At 46.4% G+C, this 20,880-nt stretch overlaps 1 protein-coding gene across 2 annotated transcripts in view; it reads right to left on the bottom strand.

Moving 5' to 3' along the window:
• Positions 1-20,880, bottom strand: part of MOB4 (MOB family member 4, phocein) — a 198,040-nt gene that overhangs the window by 72,896 nt on the left and 104,264 nt on the right. For both annotated transcript variants that reach the window (XR_012724753.1, XM_075317824.1), the window contains exon 5: positions 16,133-16,219. Coding sequence is in view for 1 of the 2 variants with exons in the window: in XM_075317824.1 (XP_075173939.1) it covers positions 16,133-16,219 (87 nt within the window). In the remaining variant the exon portion in view is untranslated. The remainder of the gene's footprint in view (positions 1-16,132; positions 16,220-20,880) is intronic.

Raw genomic sequence — 20,880 nt, 5'->3', positions numbered from 1 at the left:
ATTTCCCAGCGCAGAAAGGTGGAACGGACAAATCCCGGAGCAAATTCCGGGTTGGAAAAGATCGGGATGAGCAGAAGTGGAGGACCAGACAATGAGCTTTTTTGTCGGGTCCAATCCCATTCTTTTAGTGTGGCCTTTGCCAAAAAGTCAGCCGTAGGCAACTTCACTCCCTCTCGTGACTCCAGCCAGGGTAGATACCTCAGTGGCCCCTGCGCTCCCCCTTGTTCTAATGCTACCCATTTCTTATGATTGGCAAAAAGGTGCCAGTCGAAAATGCGCATTAATAGAGTAGCCTGGTGATATCTGCGGAGATCTGGTAGTCCAGCCCCTCCCCTGCCGATGGGTCTGGTTAAGGTGTGATATTTTATTCTCGCCCTCGAGTGTCCCCATACAAACGTAATCAAAGCCGATTTGAGTGTGCGGAAAAAGCTAGCGGGTGGCGACAATGAAACCGCCTGAAAAACAAAGAAACCGTGGGAGTACGTCCATCTTGAAAGAATTGATACGTCCAAACCACGAGATAGGTTTTTTGTGATATGATAGGTCTTTAAGTGTGCGTGTCAATAGGGTTTGATAATTTAACGAGTAGAGGAGAGAGAGGTCAGCCGGGATCTGTATGCCCAAGTATTTAATTGCTTTAGTTTGCTACCTGAATGGGAAATTCTGTTTACCCAATGACACCTCAGAGGGCCTTAGTGTGACGCTCAATGCTTCCGTTTTTGAGCAATTAACTTTAAAATTGCTCAACTCTCCGAATCTCTCAAACTCTTTCATCAAGGAGGGCAGTGTGATGTGGGGTTGAGAAACATAAATCAATAAGTCGTCAGCATACAGGGAAGTCTTATAAGTCTGATCATCCACCCGCAGACCATGCACACTGGGGTTCCCTCTTATAGCGTTAGCGAGGCGCTCCATCACCACCACATACAGCAATGGCGAGAGAGGGCACCCCTGCCTCGTGCCATTTCTTATCGCAATGGGTCGAGACAATGCTCCATTGACCTTGATCCGTGCCGAGGGACACGTATACAACGCCAATATTTTTTGTAGGAATAGATGGCCCAAGCCAATCTTTTGTAACGCAGCTCGGAGGAAATCCCAGTGCACACGGTCAAATGCCTTCTCCGCGTCCACTGACAGAAGGCCAACAGGTGAAGAAGAGGAGATCGCATTAGCCATGAGTAACAATGTTTTATTCACATTGTCGCGGGCCTCCCTACCCTGAACAAAGCCGACCTGATCTGGATTAACAATTGAAGGGAGGAGAGGGGCCAGTCTATTTGGCCAGTGTTTTAGAAAATAGTTTCACATCCACATTTAATAAGGATATCGGCCTATAATTGGTAACCAGAGATGGGTCCTTCCCGGGCTTCGGCAAGACTGTAATGAATGCCTCCAGGGACTGCGCCGCAAATGGAGTCGCGTCTGAGACCGAATTGAAAACCCTTGTGAGGAATGGGACTATCAATTATCGAAATGTCTTGTAAAATACCGGGGAGAACCCATCTGGGCCTGGACTCTTTCCTGCAGGAGAACTTTTGATCACCGACCCCACCTCCTCCTCTGTAAACTGTTCTTCTAATTGTGAGACCTCCTCCTCCCTCAACGGTGTGGATGCCGTGTCTGTGATGTACTCGTTGATCCGCTCCATCCGGTTACTCTGCTCCATATCCGCCAGACGTCCCCTAATGTTATAGAGATCAGAGTAAAATGTCCGCATTTCCTCCATGATCTCTACCGGGTTACTCGTATCAGCGCCGCTACGCCGCTGTATTCTCGATGTGAACGATGTGTTGTTGCGGGGGTGAAGAAGGCGTGACAGGGGTCTGCCACATTTGTCCGAGTGTTGGTATAAAAAACGTTTGTAATGAGAGCGGTATTTGAGGTATTTTTCGTTGAGAAGCGTCTTAAGGTGTTCTCTATTTTTAGCGAGGTCTGCCAAAACCCTGGCTGATCTGTTTATTTTATGTGTGGTTTCCAGCCTGTGTATCACATCAAGTAGTGTGCTAATTTGCAATGTCTTCATCCTCTTAATGCGTGCCCCATGTTTTATTAAAACTCCCCGAATTACGCACTTAAATGCTTCCCACTGAAAAGGTAGGGAGGTGGAGTCCCCGGCGTGTGCTGCCAAAAAGACCTCTATCGATTCCTTGATATCATTCGCGCACAATGTATCCTTTAATAAATTGTCATTAAGTTTCCATGTCCACTCACGCGTCTGACCCCCCGGGGGAGAAATTGTTAGAAAAATAGGCGCAGGGTCGGACCAAACCACGCTTCCGATCTCAGCAACTGGGCGCCATGTAAGGACGTGCTGACTTACTAAAAAGAAGTCGATACGGCTATATGAGTCGTGTGGGTTTGAGTAGAAGGTATAATCCCTTCCCGAGGGGTTTAAGGCCCGCCACACGTCCGTCAATTGTACGTGGTGCATCTCCCGTTTAAAAGGACCGTAAGTGGGATAAGGGGATCGCGCTTCGGCCAGATGAGGTATCCACCTGTTGGTCTAGGGGCATGTTAAAGTCTCCCCCCAGAATAACCACTCCCTCTGAGAATTCTGTAAGGGTTCTGAGAAAGCCCCGTCCCGCTCTTGACTGAGCTACATTGGGCGAATACCATCCCGCCACCGTGAACACCTTGCTTGAGATTCTCAACTTAACAATAACATATCTGCCTTCTGGGTCTATCTTTATGTCTATCAGGGAATGATTTATGTAAGGCCACGGACACCCCCCTGAATCTAGAGTCTGCATTAGTACTGTGGTACCAGGTCGGGTAGTAACGATTTTTCATGGTGGCCATTTTACCTTTAACTATGGCACCGAGAGTGTTCCCCGCGGGGGCCCGGCGGCCAATCAAGTTGAGCCAACCATCCCCGCGACGACGCAGACCCGGGCCGCAACCTTTAGACAAAAGGAGACCCCTCCAATATATCTTTGGTAATGTAATACAGCCTTAACTGTCAATAGTGTATTAACCTGTAATGAGAGAAAGCAAACCACATTTCTGCAGTAATATGACTTATAAACCTTATAAACCTTCATAAACCTTCGCCTCCTTGTAAATGTCCAACCTCAGCCACGATCTTCGGGTACTTCTTCCTGATTTCTCCTCCTCGCCCGTACCGCCGCAGGATGGACGCCCCCTGGTCCTCCCGGGGGCAAACACGGCCAGTCTGTGATGGTCACCTCCGGAATCCGTAAGGCCGCCGCAAACGCCGGAACACACCCGGGGTGGCTCAAGACGTGCATCCTGCCCGCCTGTCGTACCCGCAAGCCAAAAGGGAACCCCCATGTATATGGGATATTCCGTTGACGCAGCGAGTCCAGGAGCGGACGCAATGCCCTCCTTTTCTGGAGTGTCCATCTGGAAAGATCAGGCAGAAGTTGTATCCTCCGTCCCTGGTGTCTTAGGTTTTCTGCCGAGCGAGCCAGCCTCATTATGGCATCCTTGAGTTGGTATCTGTGTACCTTGCAGATGACATCCCTAGGACGGTCCGGGTCCTGGGAGCGGGGGCCCAAAGATCTGTGTGATCGATCCAGTTCCAGGGGTGAATCCAGTGGGACTTGTAACAGAGCATTAAAAATATGGCGTAAGGTTTTGTCCAAATCCACAGATTCAATCGACTCCGGTAGGCCGCGGACCCTTATATTGTTACGTCGGTAACGATTTTCAATGTCATCAATAAGGTCAGTCAGGTACTGAAGGTGAGCGTTGTGAGAAGCAAGGTAGGAATCCTGCTCTGTTGTTTTAAGTGATAAAGATTGTGCTGCAGATTCAATAGCCCCCACTCTTTCCCCCATCTGCTGTACTTCGTCTCTCAGGCCTGAGAGCTCTGAGCGATAGGAGCTTTCCAATCTAGATACATATATGAGTCCATGTCAGCTTTTGTGGGAATATTTTTGATATGACAACTAAAACCCTCCAACACGCTCTACATCTGAAGCAAAGAATGATGATCTGTGTGGCCTATTCCCCCGCTGGTGCCAGGGGGCCCGGCCTCTTGAGCAGCACTATTAAGTGTAGCATTTGAGAAACACGGGCTTACAGGGGTGCTCCCTCTAAAGAACACAGTCCCAGTGGTTCCCATCTGCCCAGGGAAGACGCACAGCTCCGTGCCAGCAGCAGCATAGTGGCCGGGTGAAGCCCTCCTCCCCTCCCCCTTCCGAGCTTCCAGGCCCAGAGTGACTGGCGATCCTCCGGGGGAAGTGGGGCCAGCTGGAACCTCCACAGTCAGGGACCCCCCCCCCACATCATTGCCCTCCTCCCTCGATCTAGCCAAGGTAAGTGCCGCCTGAGTGCAGACAGTGTTCGCCATCTCTGTCCCGCCGGTGTTCAGGGCCACGGCGCCATTTTGTCTTCCCGCCTGGGGTGGCGCTCCGGCCTGCCCCTCACTGACCTGTGCCCGCTCCCTATTACTGCATGTTTCAGCAGTTGGAGCCCGGACGTCGCCCGCGTCCTCCGGATCCTCAGCTGCCGCTACCGCCGCCGCTGCACCCAGCGAGCGGACGCTTCTCATGTGCCTCGCTGCGTCCGCCATCTTGTGCTCAGGGGCTGCCTGCACCGGATCCCTCAGATAGCTCCTAATGTCCCGCGTTGATGTGTCCGGTGTTTTAAAAGTGAGTCGGGGGCCTCCTCTCCTTTTCCTATTGCCCATTTGCTGCTCAGAAATCCGGTTGTTGATACTCTGGTGCTATAAATGCCCGGGTCAGGGCAGGAGCAAAGACACTTCACATCTCTATCCCTCCATGTCCAGGCCACGCCCCCCGACTTGGCGTTTATATGCCAGTTTTGAAGCGATTTTTTGCCAGGAGATGTAGATTTGGAGCAAGAATTTGGTATATAAATTTCAGTAGCAAACATGGCTGTCGTGGCATAAAAATAAATTGACATAAAAATGCAGCTTTCTTCCAGGAGATGTAGGTCTCAAACTCAATGAGGTGAGTTTACCTGCAGTCACAGGCGAGGTACTGTGAGAACCTCCAACTGTGACTGCAGGTAAACTCCGTGATGTCACCGCTCACAGCTGCGGCTCAGTCAGTGTCTGCCTGAAGCCGCAGTGGGTAGTTATGTTTTCTTATGTGCCCACGCTATGTGCCTTCAATATGTAGCAGAGTTGGGATCGTCGCGGGACCTTGTGTGGATTACACTGGACCTGGGTGTTTGGGGGAGGGAGTTTATAAACTGGAGAAAGAGGGTGTTTTTTGTCTTTTACTTCAAATAAAGGATTGTTTGGCGTTTGTGTTTATTTCTTTTCACTTACAGGATTAGTAATGGGGGGTCTCATAGACCCCTACCCATTACTAATCTAGGGCTTAGTGGCAGCTTTGAGGTGTCATTAACTCCTTACATTACCCCGATTGCCATTGCACCAGGCAAAACACTGGAATTGTCACATCTAATGGACGTTTAATGGACTAATGCGACATTCTTGGAGGTTGGGGCCCCAATAACCATGGGCCTCCCCAGCCTGGGAATAACAGCCCCCCAGCTCTCGGCTTTATGACTGGATATCAAAATTAGTGGGAGACATTTTTGTTATTAAAAAAAAAAAAAAAAAATGTAACCCCTTAACGACTGCGGGTGGTAAAATTACGTCTTAGCAGTCATAGTGTTATTTCCCACGGGCTGTTGCAAGCAGCCTGCAGCGTTCAGCACATGTCAGCTGATTTGTACAGCTGACATGTGTGGCTGCCAGGAACAAGTGTAATTGCATTCCGCCCATGCCTTTTAACCCCTTAAATGCCACTGTCAATATGTGACAGTGATATTATAATCGCGATAAAACATTACTTACAGGCCGATACCGGAAGTCACGTGACATGATAACGTGGATCCGATGGTTGTCATGGTAGCACAGGGTCATGTGATGACTCCTGTAGCTCACATGACTCAGGTCCTGTAAGAAACAGTCGAGTACTGGCGGTGCTGCTCTGATTGGGAGAAATGAATGAGCGATCAGACAGCCGATCCATTAGCTCCCTAGAGGTACTAGTAAAATAAAATAAAAAAAAAAAAAAGTTTAAACAAAAAGTCTTGAAAAATTAAAAAAAAAAAACCAAAACCCTAAAAAGTTCAAATTACCCCCCTTTCGCTCCATTAAAAATTTAAGGCTCACAAAAATAAAATACCCATATTTCGTATCGCCGTGTTCAGAATTACCCAATCTATCAAAATAAAAAAATAATCTAAATGGTAAACTGCGTAGTGGCAAAAAAATTCCAAACGTCAAAATTACATTTTTTTGGTTGCCGCAAAATGTAATAACAGGCAATCAAAACGTAGCATCTGCGCAAAAATTGTACCGTTAATGAAAACATCAGCTCGAGATGCAAAACATAAGCAGTCACAGGGCCATAAATCCCAAAAAATGAGAATGCTACAGTTTTCGGAAAATGGCGCAAAAAGTGCACCACTTTTTTTTGGACAAACGTCTGAATTTTTTTAACCCCTTAGATAACAGTAAGTCTATACTTGTTTGGTGTCTGCGAACTCTTACTGAACTGAGGCATCACACCGACATCAGTTTTACCATATAGTGAACACTGTGAATAAAGTATCCCAAAAACAATCGTGCAATCACATTTTGTTTTTGTTTCATTTAAAAGTACAACTCGTCCCACAAAAAATAAGCCCTCATATGGCGAGATTGATGGAAAAATAAAAAAAGTTGTGTCTCAGAAGAATGGCGAAACCCCCCCCCCAAAAAAAACAGCACAAAATCGGCTGGTTGTGAAGGGGTTAAACAATTGAAGCAAAAGAAAAAAAAAAAAGCTGCAAAGGGTTCCTCTTATTTTGATACACAGCCAAGATAAGCACAGGGCTGTGGGCCGCAACCAATCAAAGACGCTGTCACATAGTGCAATCTGACTGCAACCAATCGGCCAGTCGTTGGGACTGACGGTGGGTAGGGGAAGCAGTGAATATGTATGGGAGGTAATGAATGCCCCCGTAAGTAGACTTATAGCAGTGTGGGAGACTCAGTAAGTATAACAGTTCTGCTTCATTTTTTATTTTCCTTTCTTTTCTATCATTATCTGGATGACTAAACCCGAACAATAACATGAATGCTCCTGAGAACTCAGTGTTCGGGGGTTCATGCATGGACACAAGGTATGCGGTATGGACCCCAAACTTTATAGTTCGGGATCGCCCATCACTAGTGCTGAGCTGTGATCAATCCGTGAAGTAACAGAAAAAAGGCTGATTTGAAAAAAAACGCTAGAAATTTCTTAGATTACACTGACTCCTAGCACTTCTTAAAATTTCCTTCTTTATAACTATACTTCTCATAAAGGCATTGTGGGCACTCCATGCAACAAATAATTCTGGGACTGATCCAGTAGTAAACAGGACTTTTCACCAGTTTTAGCATACATGTCAAACAGATAATGAGGAAGTAACATTTACAGTTCCACTTACCGGAAACTTGTGGTTGGCTTAAAGACAGGTTTAAGGAAGCTTGCATATGAAATTTACGGCTCATTGCAATATTTCACTAACACTATGGTCAACTGTGGTCGGCCAGTTGACAACTGGCTAAATGTGCAGGAAATGTGCAGGAAGCTGCTGGTGCCCACAGCAGTTTGTGGTCAAGTTACATGAACATGACTCAGCTGTCACATGCTGGTGACCATTTAAACACAACCTACAAAGTTTTCCTATAAAAATACACCGGACTCGCTTAATGTAAGGGAAACCTTCCAGAGCATTGAAGTGTACGCACTGCTCCTGTGATGCAAGATGCCATGTTGTTTCCTTTAACATTAAATCGAGTTCCCTCCGATGTGAAAGGATTGCTACAACAAACGGTAATGTTGATGCATATTTCTGTTATTGTATAAGATTCTATGACTATAGTTCTAAATGCCTATGTACCATTAACTATTCATGTGCTATTAAAATAAATAGTATCTTGCTATAAAGAATATTAGTATTCGTGCCTGATTAGGATATCAGTGAGCGCTTCGTAAGTACGGGCTTTCAGCCCCCTTTTTAGAAGAATTTAGCAAGACACACAGTCAGATCTTACCAACGACGCAGTAACGATCAGCGACCTGTATAACGATCTCGGCGGGCGTTGGGACTGTGTTAGGAGGTCGTTGATAGGCGTCAAACACAGCGATGCGTCCTGCCCAGCAGGACATCGCCTTTGAAGATAATGGTCCCAACCATTCATCAACGACCGGCGACCTCACAGCAGGGGCCTGTTCGCTGGTAGGTGTCACACATAACGAGATCGCTGCTGCGTCACGAAAACTGTGCCGCCACCGCAACGATCTCGTTAGCGATCTCGTTGTGTGTGACGGGGCCTTAAGGCTATGTTGGCACGCTGACCTGACTAATTGGTTGCAGAAATATCTGCACCAAATTTGTATTTCTGGGCAGAAATCCCCCCCCACCTTTTTATGCGTTTTTTTTTCCATGAACTTTCGGAAAAATGCTGCAAAAAAAAAGAAAACAAAAAAAAAAAAACAACTGAAAGACTGTACATGCTGCAGACTTATTGAAATTGTTCCAGTAAATGAAGTATGGTATTTCTGCCAGAAAATTGTAATTACACACATTTAATTTCTTTGTGTGTAATAGAACATCAAAACATCAAAAAATTGGACAATTTTACACAAAGCCCCGAAATGGGATAGACTAAACAACTTTGTTTTAAGTATGTGATACTCGATCAAACTCACCTACGGCAAGTAACAGGTGTGGGCAATATGAAAATTGCTCCTGAAACCAGGTAAAAAGAGAGATATTGACTCAATCTTTACATTGCGTGCTGTGTGTGCCACATTAATCATACAGAACAGAAAGATGAAAACAGAACTGACTGAGGACTGGAGAGCCAAAACTGTTCAAAAATATCAACAATCTCAACGTTACAAGTCCATTTACAGAGATTTTAATGTTCCTTTGTCCATGGTGCGCAACATAACTAAAGAAGTTAACAACCCATGGTACTGTAGCTAATCTCCCTGGATGTTAAAAGCAGAGAAAAACTGCTGAAAAAAAAACAACGGTTCCAATGCAGGACAGTCCAGAGGGTGGAAAAGCAGCTCCAATCAAGTTTCAAAGAAATTCAGGCTCAGAGTGCATCAGTGTCCGTGCAAAATATCCTTAGACATGTGAATCTAATTAACTGTTCTAGCAGGAGACCAAGGAGGACCCCACTGCTGACAGACAAAAAATACACTAAAAAATGCACGCAAGTGAGCAAAAATCCTTCTTGGAAAGAGTTTTGTAGACAAATGAGACCATGATAGAGCTTTTTGGTAAAGAACATCATTCTTCCTTCTATTGTTTACCGAAAATGGAAGAGGCCTACAAAGAAAAGAACACAGTACCTACAGTAATATATGATGGAGGTTCAAACAGGTTTTGCTGCCTCTGGCACTGGGTGCCTTGACTGTGTGCAAGGTATCATGAAATCTGAAGATTACCAAAGAATTTTGTGCCACAATGTAGTGTCCAGTGTCAGAAAGCTGGGTTTGCATCCTAGGTCATGGGTCTTCAATGAAGGACAATGACTCCAAACTTCAAGAAGCACCCAGAAATGGATGGAAAAAAGCACTAGAGAGTTCTGAAGCGGCCAGCAGTCAGTCAGAATTTAAGGCCGGCGTCAAACTTGCGATCGACTCGCACGAGTGCAATGTGAGAAAATCGCGCATTGCACTCGAACCAATGTTAATCAATGAGGCAGCTCCGATCTGCTTTTTTTTCTCAGCCCAAATCGGATTGAGGAGGACGAAACAAAATAAAAATAAATATCGCAGCATGCTGCGATTTCTAGAGTTTCTCGTGCGAGTCTCTCCAATGCAAGTCTGTGTGTGTGAGGAAAAAAAAAAAATAAAAAAATAAATCGGACGCCACACGGACCATCCTAGTGACATACGTTTTTCTAAATACAATTCTATTATGTAGCAGAGAACACTGTAAATGCTCATGTACATGACTGTAATGACTAACAGCTGCTGAGAACAAAAACGGATGACATATGGATTGAATACGGATTGCTCACGGACTACTATCATGAGAAAATTCACAGACTCGCTTTGCAATTGCATTGCCCACGGATCAACACTCTGGACAGAGCTCATCCTACTCTCAGGCAGGAGAGTCGAAACGATTTTTCAATCCCAGGTGTGATGCCGGCCTAAATCTCATTGAAGACCTGTGGAAAGATCTTAAAATTGTAGGTGGGAGAAGACATGCTTCAATGAGACCTTGCAGTTTGCAAAAGAAAAGTGGCCCAAACTTCCGATTGAGAGGTGTAAGAGTTTGTTGATGGTTATAGGAAGTAATTGTAATGATTTATTCCAAGAGGTGAGCAACCAAATATTAACCACTTCACCCCCGGCGATTTTCAGTTTTTGTTTTTGCTCCCCTTCTTCTGAGGGCCGTAACTTTTTTATTTTCCGTCAATCTTGCCATGTCGGTGATGCCTCTGGTCATTAAGAGTTCGTAGACACCAACATGTATAAGGTTTACTGTTATTTAAAGGGTTAAAAAAAACCCGTTTGTCACAAAATAAAAAAAAAAAAAAAAAGTAGAAGTGGTGCACTTTTTGCGCCATTTTTCGAAAACCATAGTGTTCTTATTTTTGGGATCTATGGCTCACGGAATGCTTATTTTTTTGTGTCTCGCAGATGCTACGTTTTGATTGCCTGTTATTGCATTTTGCGGTGACCTAAAAACGTAATTTTGACGTTTGTAATATTTTTTGCCGCTACGCAGTTTACCAATCAGAATAATTTTATATTTTGATAGATTGGGTGTTTCCGGGTGTTTCTGAATGCAGCGATACCAAATGTGTATATTTTTTTAACCCTTTAAGTTTCAATGGGGCAAATGGGGAGTGATTTTAAACTTTTTTTTTACTCATTTATTTCTGTAGATCAGAGAAGCATTGCTCTGATCTGCAGAAAAGCTGCTCTCCTCTGACACACAGCACTCTGATGACTGGAAGAGGAACTGACTCATGATAGCTACAGGAGTCATCACATGACCCTGTGCTACCATGGCAACCATCGGATCCATGTGGCCACGTCACGTGACTTCCGATGGAGCCGGGTGAGTGAGTGCTTATTGCGGCTGGGACGTACACCGCGCTGTCACATTTTGGAGAGCGGATCCACTCGTGCCTGATAGCCTCACATGTCAGCTGTTCAAATCAGCCGGCAATGAGTATACCAACATGAGGCGGGACGTACCAAGTATATCCAATGTCGGTAAGAGGTTAAGTTAAGGGTGCCAACAATTTTGCCAGGCCTATTTTAGGAGTTGTGTGAATTATGTCCAATTTGTCTTTTTCGCAGTTTTTTTTATTTTGTGTTGTTCAAATACCCACAAAGCAAATAATAAAGTGTACAACAAAATGTGTAATTGCAATAATTTTCTGGATGAAGTACCTCATTTTCTGGAACAATTTCAAGGGTTCCAATACTTTTGGCCATGACGTTTTACAGCAGCCAGTTGGGCTAAAAGCAGCAGCAGATGTAGAAGTAAATGAGTCAGAACCAGTTATCTAGGCATGCTTTGTCAAGTGTGTAAGGCCCTGTGCACACACTGCATTTTTACCCGCAGTTTTGCTGCAGAGATTTCTTGAGAAATGGTTGTAACCTTTCTGCAGACATTTCCCAGCACAACCTATGGGAAAAAAAAATAGCTGTGCGCACACTGCGTTTTTTTTCTCAAGAAAATTCTTTCTGCATAATTTCTTGAGAAAATGTGCATGTCACTTCTTTTCCGCAGGTACCTGCGGTATTTCACTCCATTCACTGTAATGTAATTGCGAAATACCGCAGGTAGCAAATGATGTGCGGTATACCCTCGGTATAGCCGTGGTTTACCTGCGGTAATGTTCATCACTGCCTGCGTTTTGCAGGGAAGGGATGTCATTATGACAGGAAGAGGAAGCGGAGCAGAGCATAAACACACACATCACACTCCCTGGACGCCGCACGGAAGCACTTCCGTGTGACCTCCGTCGGGTGCCCGTGCAGTCTGTGTCCCGCTTCAGCCACGCGGCTGCTCGCATTGCAGTACCAGCAGCTTCTCACACTGCAGTGCAGGCATCCGCGGGGACGACGAGCGCTGCTGTCAGGAGGTTAGATGAGATCATTACCTGCTGTGACTATCTCCTGCCTCCTGACGTCAGCGCTGTCACTGACTTCTATGCCCGTCTCGGGGGCCGCCCGAGACTGTGACTAGCACTGATGTCACAGGCTCTCGCGATACTGCTGAGAACGCGGCGGGCATAGAAGTCAGTGACAGCGCTGACGTCAGGAGAGCAGGAGATCGTCACTGCAGGTAATGATCTCATCTAACCTCCTGACAGCAGCGCTCGTCGTGTCCCCTGCAGTGACCTGGGCTGACCTATTGATGTTAGCTCAGGTCACTGCACTACTCTCCCAGCCAATGGGGAACATTTTGTTCTTCATTGACTGGGACAGTGACTATGGTATGGATCGTCGTGGGACCCCCTTATTGGATTACGCCGGACCTGGAATTGAATGTTCTTTTCAATAAATTGGTGAAAGAGGGAATGTTTTAGGCAGTGTTTTTTCAAATAAAACTTTTGTTGTCAATTTTTTATTTCTTACTAACTGGGTTGGTGATGTCGGGTATCTGATAGATGCCAAGACATCACTAACCCCAGGGCCTGATGCCAGGTGACATTACACATCTGGCATCAACTCCATATATTACCCAGTTTCCCACCGCACCAGGGCAACGGGATGAGTTGGGGCAAAGCGCCAGGATTGGCACGTCTAATGGATGCGCCACTTCTGGGGCGGCTGTGGCCTGCTATTTTTAGGCTGGGGAGTGTCCAATAACGGTGGACCTCCCTTGTCTGAGAATACCAGACCCCAGCTGTCCGCTTTACCTTGGCTGGTGATCCAATGTGGGGGGGGGACCCCACGTTTTTTGTTTTAAATTATTTATTTAATGTAAAATAACAGCATGGGGTGCCCTCTGTTTTGGATTACCAGCCAAGGTAAATCTGCCAGCTGTGGTCTGCAGCCGTCTGCTTTACCCTAGCCGGCTGCAAAAGATAGGGAGAACCCCACGTCGTTTTTTTTTTTAATTATTTATTTTTTGGCTAAATACAAGGCTAAGCACCCTTTAGTGCCACATAAAAGTTACTAAAGGGTGCCAGCTTAGAATATACAGGGAGGTGGGACATTATGTAGGTCTTTCTCATCTATTATCTATCTATCTATCCATCTTTCCCTCTATCCATTATCTGTCTATCTATCTATTTTCTATCTATTCTCTATATTATTTATTGCAGTTACAGCATAAAAAACCGCAGGGACCAACCTGCGGAAAAAACGCGGCAAAACCGTGGCAAAAACGCATGCATTTTTCCGCGGTTTTGGTGCGTTTTTTTTACTGCAGGTGCGGTAATCTTCAACTCCCAGAAGTTTCTCAAGAAATTTTCTTGAGAAAAATCACTTTTCTAGTGCGCACATAGCCCAAAGGTTTCTGTCAGAAGCATCAGTTCTACCTTAGGTTGGATTATTGCTTTCAATCATAGCAGCCACACCTCTAATCTACAGTTAAGGTATTGATCCAATCATTACCGTATTTTTCGGACCATAAGGCGCACTTTTTTTCCCCCCAAATGTTGGGGGAAGTTGGGGGTGCGTCTTATGGTCTGACTGTGGCTGCCGGGAATGAGGGTGCTGTGGTGGAGCGGGTCATCAGGGGCACGAGCAGGCTGTAGCAGCCTGCCGTGACCACGTGGATCCGCTCATTTAATATGCACGCCCATCCTCCCGCCCATCTCTCAGCGGTGAAGCAGGCACTGACAGGTGGGCGGGAGGATGGGCAGGGATAAACAGCCGGCCCGCATGATCACCCCTGGCAACTGCAGCCTGGAGTGATCATGTGCGGCTGTATTCACTGCCCCCCGCGCATCATCATCAGTGGGGGGGGCAGTGAATCAGTACAGATTACTCACCGTTCCCCTGCAGAATCGCTCCTCCTCCCGTCTGTCCGGTCAGCTGACTTGCGTGACTAGCGGCGCGCACAGCGATGACGTCATCGCTGTGCGCATGTGTCCACACGCAGCCGCCGGCACAGACCACCGGAGGACATCGCGATGCTGCAGGGGGACGGCTGCATTCAGCGGCGCTGCCGCTGACACAGACGGTAAGAGGAGCGGTGCTGCAGGGAGTGAGGTGAGGTGAGTATGAACGTTTATTTTTTTTTATGTGCCACAGGATGCGGCCATACACCAGGATGAGGGCATATAGCAGGATAGGGGTATATTATGAGCAGCATGGGGAGTTTTTGAGCAGGATGCAGGCTGGGGAGTATATGAGCAAGATGAGGGTATATAGCAGGCTGGGGAGTATATGAGCAAGATGAGGGTATATAGCAGGCTGGGAAGTATATGAGCAGGATGAGGGTATATAGCAGGCTGGGGAGTATATGAGCAGGATGAGGGTATATAGCAGGCTGGGGAGTATATGAGCAGCATGGGGAGTATATGAGCAGGATGAGGGCATATAGCAGGATAGGGGTATATTATGAGCAGCATGGGGAGTATATAGCAGGCTGGGGAGTAAATGAGCAGGCTGGGGAGTATATGAGCAGGCTGGGGAGTATATGAGCAGGCTGGGGAGTATATGAGCAGGCTGGGGAGTATATGAGCAGGCTGGGGAGTATATGAGCAGGCTGGGGAGTATATGAGCAGGCTGGGGAGTATATGAGCAGGCTGGGGAGTATATGAGCAGGCTGGGGAGTATATAGCAGGCTGGGGAGTATATATGAGCAGGACATTACCCCATAACCGTGTCAGCAGCAGATCCTTGCCCCATAAGTGTGTCATGACCACATTTTTTTGCTTAAAATTTTATTTTCCTATTTCCTCCTCTAAAACCAGGGTGCGTCTTATGGTCAGGTGCGTCTTATAGTCCGAAAAATATGGTACTCAGATAATTTCCAATACTTATTGGATGTGAAGTTATAGTCTTCAAAGGAAGACTGGAGGCTTTCTAAACAGCTGTCAATCTAATATTCCCATGCAGCTATTTTTACCTCCTTCCCTACTAACTAAGCACTACCAACTTGACCTTTGCAGCCAATCAATGAATTTTGTGGGGCACCAGTAATGCTAATAACATGCTACAACGGTCACGTGAACAACCCAATTTTTGAGTATGTCAGAAAACCCCTTTAATGTCTTGATTAAGAGGGCATCTAAATTGGTTAATATATCAAAGAGGTTGCTTGGACTTAGGTATTATATGACAAATGCACAGGACAGGTCATCAATAATAGATTTGTGGGAATCCAACAACCAGCACTTCCATCGATCTGATGTTATTTGTTCTAGTGGTAGCAGAAAGTAAACACCATGAGCGGAGCTACTAAGCACAGCTCCATTCAAAGTGCAAGGGACGCTGCTGACTATTTCAGCTCAGCTCCTATTCAGGGAAATAGGCATTGTGCTGTAGTACCTAGCAGCAGCTGCTACTGTTGCACTTAAGTGCTGTAGTGGGGGAGACAAGAAAGGCGCAATAGGGTTTTACCCGGTTTACAGAGTGAAAGAGGATAAAAACAGTGCACTCACCTGGCCGGGTTGTGCCAGTCACAACCCCTTTATTAGCATGGATGAGCGCTTGGGTGGTTCTGCAGCGGCCCCGTTATAGAGCAGATTTTGAATATGAAGGACTGGAGAAAACGGGTTTATTGCCGCGCTAAAAACCACGAGCATGTATAAGTCAAAATATTCTCTTTATTTAGATCATTCCTACGCGTTTCTGAGGCTCTGTTGCACTTAAGAGATTCATTGAAAATGTTTACATCTGGCTGCCGCCATAGCAGTAAACATCAGTTGATTGATGGGGTTCCTGAATGTCGGAAACCCACCTCTCTGCTTTGGAAGGAGGCACGCCACAGCTAAGGAGGCACGCCAGAGCGAGGGAGGCACGCCAGAGCGAGGGAGGCACGCCAGAGCGAGGGAGGCACGCCAGAGCGAGGGAGGCACGCCAGAGCGAGGGAGACACTTAGTTACTATTCCGGGCAACACCGAGTAGTACAGCTAGTCCTATAGGTCATTAATACATATGCCTGAGCAACCACTTTAACATGACAACATTAAAACGAATAAAGAGCTCACCTCTTTTGGGGTCTTGTGAGCGGCACAAAGAAATATCCATTGTTCTGTGGCAGTCATCTGTGTGCATGTTTCAGGGTGACATTCAGCCTGCAAAGAAGAGAAGTTTTGCAAAATATTCAAAAAGATTGCTTTATTTACACTGTGTATAAACATTATGCAAAACATTCAAGTGCATAAAGTGTTAGCGAGCTACAGAGCTCCAGCCTCCATCAGGGAACAAAGAAATGTTAGCATACGTAGGCGTCTTAAAATGGTTCTCTCAACTGGAACAATTATGGCATATTGTTAAGATATGCTGTCGCTATCTGATAGATTTAGTTCTCACTAGTGATGGGCGGACCCAGACTGTAAAAGTCCGGATCAGCTCGGTTTCAAAAACTTACCCGAGTGCCTGGCCCGGGTGTTGATCCAGAATGAGCACCACTCGGGAAATTATGCACTTCTGGGCCATGCATTATTTATGCACTGCTTTCCCCACCCACCAGCTGTCTGTGATTGGTTACAGTCAGACACGCCCCCAGCCTGTGTGACAGCGTCTGACTGCTTCCAATCACAGGAACCGTCTGCGGGTCAGTATCGTGGTATACAAATAAAACAATAAGTGTAGGGTCCCCCCAAAATGCCTGTCAAGTGCAATATGTGGGGTGCACATTTAGAACAAGCTCTCCTTGGGCAACCAATATGACCCTGGTCTATCCTCCCGAATCTTTCTCAGCACTAGTGGAATCAGCGGGAAAGCGTACGCCAGATGGAAATTCCACCTCTGCATGACAGCATCCAAGGAGAGGAACATGTTTACCTGGCGATTATCTCTGGTTGCAAACAGATCCATCTCTGGCTTTCCCTGTTTTGTACAGATCTGCCTGAAAATCTTCCGATTTAGGCCTAAGACACACGGCGAGAAAAATGGTGCGAATGGAGTGCGATAAAACATCGCATTCCACTCGGTCCAATTTTAGCCTATGTGTCAGCGCATATGAGCGATTATTTTCTCAGCCCTAATTGGACCGAGAAAATATTCGCAGCATGCTGTGATTGGAATGTGAGACACTTTTCTCTTGCACCCATTCAAGTGAATGGGGCAAGAGAAAAATCACACTGCACTAGCGGTACACCGTTGTACCGTGCGTGCAGAGCGAGAATTGCAAAAGCAGGCTACGGAGGAGAGAGGGAGAGAAATCCCTCCCTCCCCTCATCCGTTCCGGCCCGCTCCTCCTCCGTGCCGGCCCGCCCCCCGCAGCTGAGGTCCGCTTGCACAGTCTGACCTCAGTCGCAGGGATACTAGCATGACACTCGGCTCCTGCTGTACTGCCAGCGTGAGCTGAGTGTTATGCGAGGATCGCACTAGTGCCCCGTGTGGCCCCGGCCTTAAGGCCACGTCTCGCTAGCGACATCTCTGCTGAGTCACGGGTTTTGTGAGCGATCTTGCTAGCGGTGTCGCTGTGTGTGACATCCAGCAACGACCTAGCCCCTGGTATGAGGTCGCCGGTCGTTGCTGAATGTCCTGGGCCATTTTCTTCAAAGGCTAGGTCCTGCTTGGCAGGACGCATCGCTATGTTTGACACTGTGTAACAGGGTCCCAATGACAGCAGAGATTATTATACAGGTCACTACTGCGACCTGTATCGTTACGGAGTCGTTGGTAAGGTCTGCTTTGTGACATCTCACCAGCGACCTCCCAGCAACTTACCAGCGATCCTTATCAGGTCGCATCATTTTCGGGATCGCTGGTAAGTCGCTAAATGTTACGGGGGCTTTAGAGTCCACTCGCCCTGACTTAGCATATGACGACTCCAGTAGTCAACCACAAGGTTGTCTGATTCTTTCAAGTGTCATCCTGTAAGTGATAAGCTCTTTTCTGTTACTCTGAATATTTTTTCTTCCTCCGCCATCAATGATCTTGACTTGGTGCCCCCTGGATGGTTTAGATAAGACAACGCTGTGCTCTTGTCCAAGAAAATAACTACATTCTTCACTGCAATGTGCTCTAAAGTCACATGTATCACTTTTGTTATGGTTGTCAACTCCCTTAGCTAACTGTATAGGAATAAACCAGGAATTCCAGGTAAAGAGTTAACAAAAAGCAAAATTCCTAAAATATCAATAATTAAATATGCATTAAAACGGTCATCGGACAAACAAAAAAAAACAAAACACCCTCCTTAAAAAAACACCACACAGTAAGGACAGATTAAAGAAAAGCAAGGTAGGTATATAGGGCTGCCGGACCGGATCAATCTAATACTTCAGTTGCCCTGCTACTGCCCCTAATAACCCGCCCTATCTGCCTGCAGAAGTAAGCACCCTAATCAGCACAAATAGCACCCCCGCTCACCGTGGACTAACCCTAAAAGTCCCTAAACTGTCCCTCTCTCATCATGTGAGTACCAAACCACCAGTAATCACATGTCCAAAAACATCTCTATATGTCTGGTCCCTACTGAACAACAAGACTCCTGACCTCAATGTAATATCCTAAATCAACTGATAACCAGTTCACATTGAATCTATGCATCCAAACATTGAGTCAGTAACTGCACTAACAGTGTTAATACACCAAGCAATTATTCACTTCAATGAAGGTTATTGTGCATAAAAAAAATCTAATTCACATGCAATATATGATAACAGATGTTTGGATAAATTACTTCCCTTTACGAGTCTGATGTCATATCGTAGCCTCAACATGTTTCTCCTACCTCAGAGGTTCATCAGGAGGCTTTGAGGGCGCCCTGATGGATGTAACATGTTGTTATTTACAAGAGCACATTCAGCATCTGACACATCCTGGGAAACTTTTTCCTTTTTCAAAGCCTCCTGATGAACCGGTGAGGCAGGAGAAACACGTCGAGGCTAGGATATGACATCAAACTTCTAAAAGGGAAGTACCGGTAATTTATCCAAACATTTCTGTTATCATATACTGCATGTGAATTAGATTATACAATAACATTCATTGAAGTGAATAATTGGTTGGTGTATTAACACTATTAGTGCAGTTACAGATCTTTTAGAACCCAGATATCCACAAAGGGCATGACAAATCTCTTGGACAAGGGCGGCACGGTGGCTCAGTGGTTAGCACTGCAGACTTGCAGCGCTGGGGTCCTAGGTTCAAATCCCACCAAGTACTCCATTTGCAAGGAGTTTGTATGTTCTCCCCGTGTTTGCGTGGGTTTCCTCATGGTACTCCGGTTTCCTCCCACACTCCAAAGACATACAGATAGGGACTTTAGATTGTGAGCCCCAATGGGGACAGTGTTCCTGATGTATGTAAAGCGCTGCGGAATATGTTAGCGCTATATAAAAATAAATAAAGATTTGACACTTTTGAGATGGCTATGTTCAACTTTGGGGCTTTCCTCCAAGACGCCACTGAGACCTCTTCAAAAGGATATTTTTTCTGCTCAAGGCCCCCCCGAACATGACATCCTCAACGGTCTTCTGGGATTTCTCTATGATGCCCATAGTGGATCTGACATCCTTAAAAGGAACCTGTCAGGTGCAATATGCACCCAGAACCACGAGCAGTTCTGGGTGCATATTGCTAATCCCTGCCCAACTGTCCCAGCATCTAGTATCATAGATAAAGAGATCTTTAGAAAAAGTATTTCTAAAGATCATTCATTATGTGCTAATGAGGCCAGCGACTAGTCATAAGGGCGTTAGTTCCCGTGGCTAGTCGACCACCTTAGCATGTAATTATGCCCCTGTGAGCTTGCCAACATGCTAATGACTGCACAGAGGCATGGCCGTGCTCACCTCTGCTGCCACAGCACCAAGCGCTGGATTTCAGCTCAGTGCGCATGCTCCCTGGACTTCCGGTCATGCGCACTATGAAGCCGGTTGTACGCGTGCCGGCTTCAAACTGGTGTAGTACGCATGACCAGAAGTACTGGGGACTTCTGATCATGTGCACAGCGTTCTGAGGTGGTGCAACGGACACAGGAAGGCACATCACTGCCGATGATGACACTGAGCAATGGGCATTGAATAGCATATTAGCATGCCACTGTGGTCGCGCTAACATGCTAAGAGGGCGGAATGAGCGCAGGAACTAACGCCCTTGCGAATAGTCCCTGCGCTCATTAGCATCTCATAGAGGATCGTTAGACATACTTTTTCTTTATGTATGTTATTATTAGAGATGAGCGAACCGGCCGCGGTTCGGCTCGAGTTCGGTTCGCCGAACGGAGGTCTGGTTCGAGTTCAGTTCGGCGAACCACTCGAACCGCATAGGAAACAATGGGAGGCAATCACAAACACAAAAACACCTAGAAAACACCCTCAAAAGGTGTCCAAAAGGTGACAAACAACTCACAACACAAACATATGGGAAAGTGACAAGGACATATACTCATGCGAAAACAAAAGAGCTGGACAAGGAAAAAGAGGAGGAGACACAGATATAGGAGTATATGCAAGGGAACATCGATGCCATTACTGTGCAACTTGAGCCTTGCTCATTTTAGGCTTCCAATCTGGATAAATTGCCTGAGCTCGCCACGTACGCCTTGGGGGATCTTGTCGTGTCCCGCAGCCAGCGTTCTCTCGGAACGTGTCTTCAGTGCTGCTGGGGGTGTGCTGACAGATAAGCACATGCGTCTGTCCACTGACTATGTGGAAATACTAACGTTCACCAAGATGAACAAGTCATGGCTCTCAGAGGACTTTTCTTCCCCTGGGTCATCCAGGGGAGGCGAAAGGCACGTGTACTTTTGAGAGTGCTTCATGCAAAGCATCTTTTT

This window comes from Anomaloglossus baeobatrachus, chromosome 7 (genome assembly GCF_048569485.1).
Source record: "Anomaloglossus baeobatrachus isolate aAnoBae1 chromosome 7, aAnoBae1.hap1, whole genome shotgun sequence".
In the NCBI taxonomy this organism is placed as follows: Eukaryota; Metazoa; Chordata; class Amphibia; order Anura; family Aromobatidae; genus Anomaloglossus; species Anomaloglossus baeobatrachus.
Note: the sequence above shows the minus strand (reverse complement) of the source record. Positions and strands in the feature narration are given on the sequence as shown.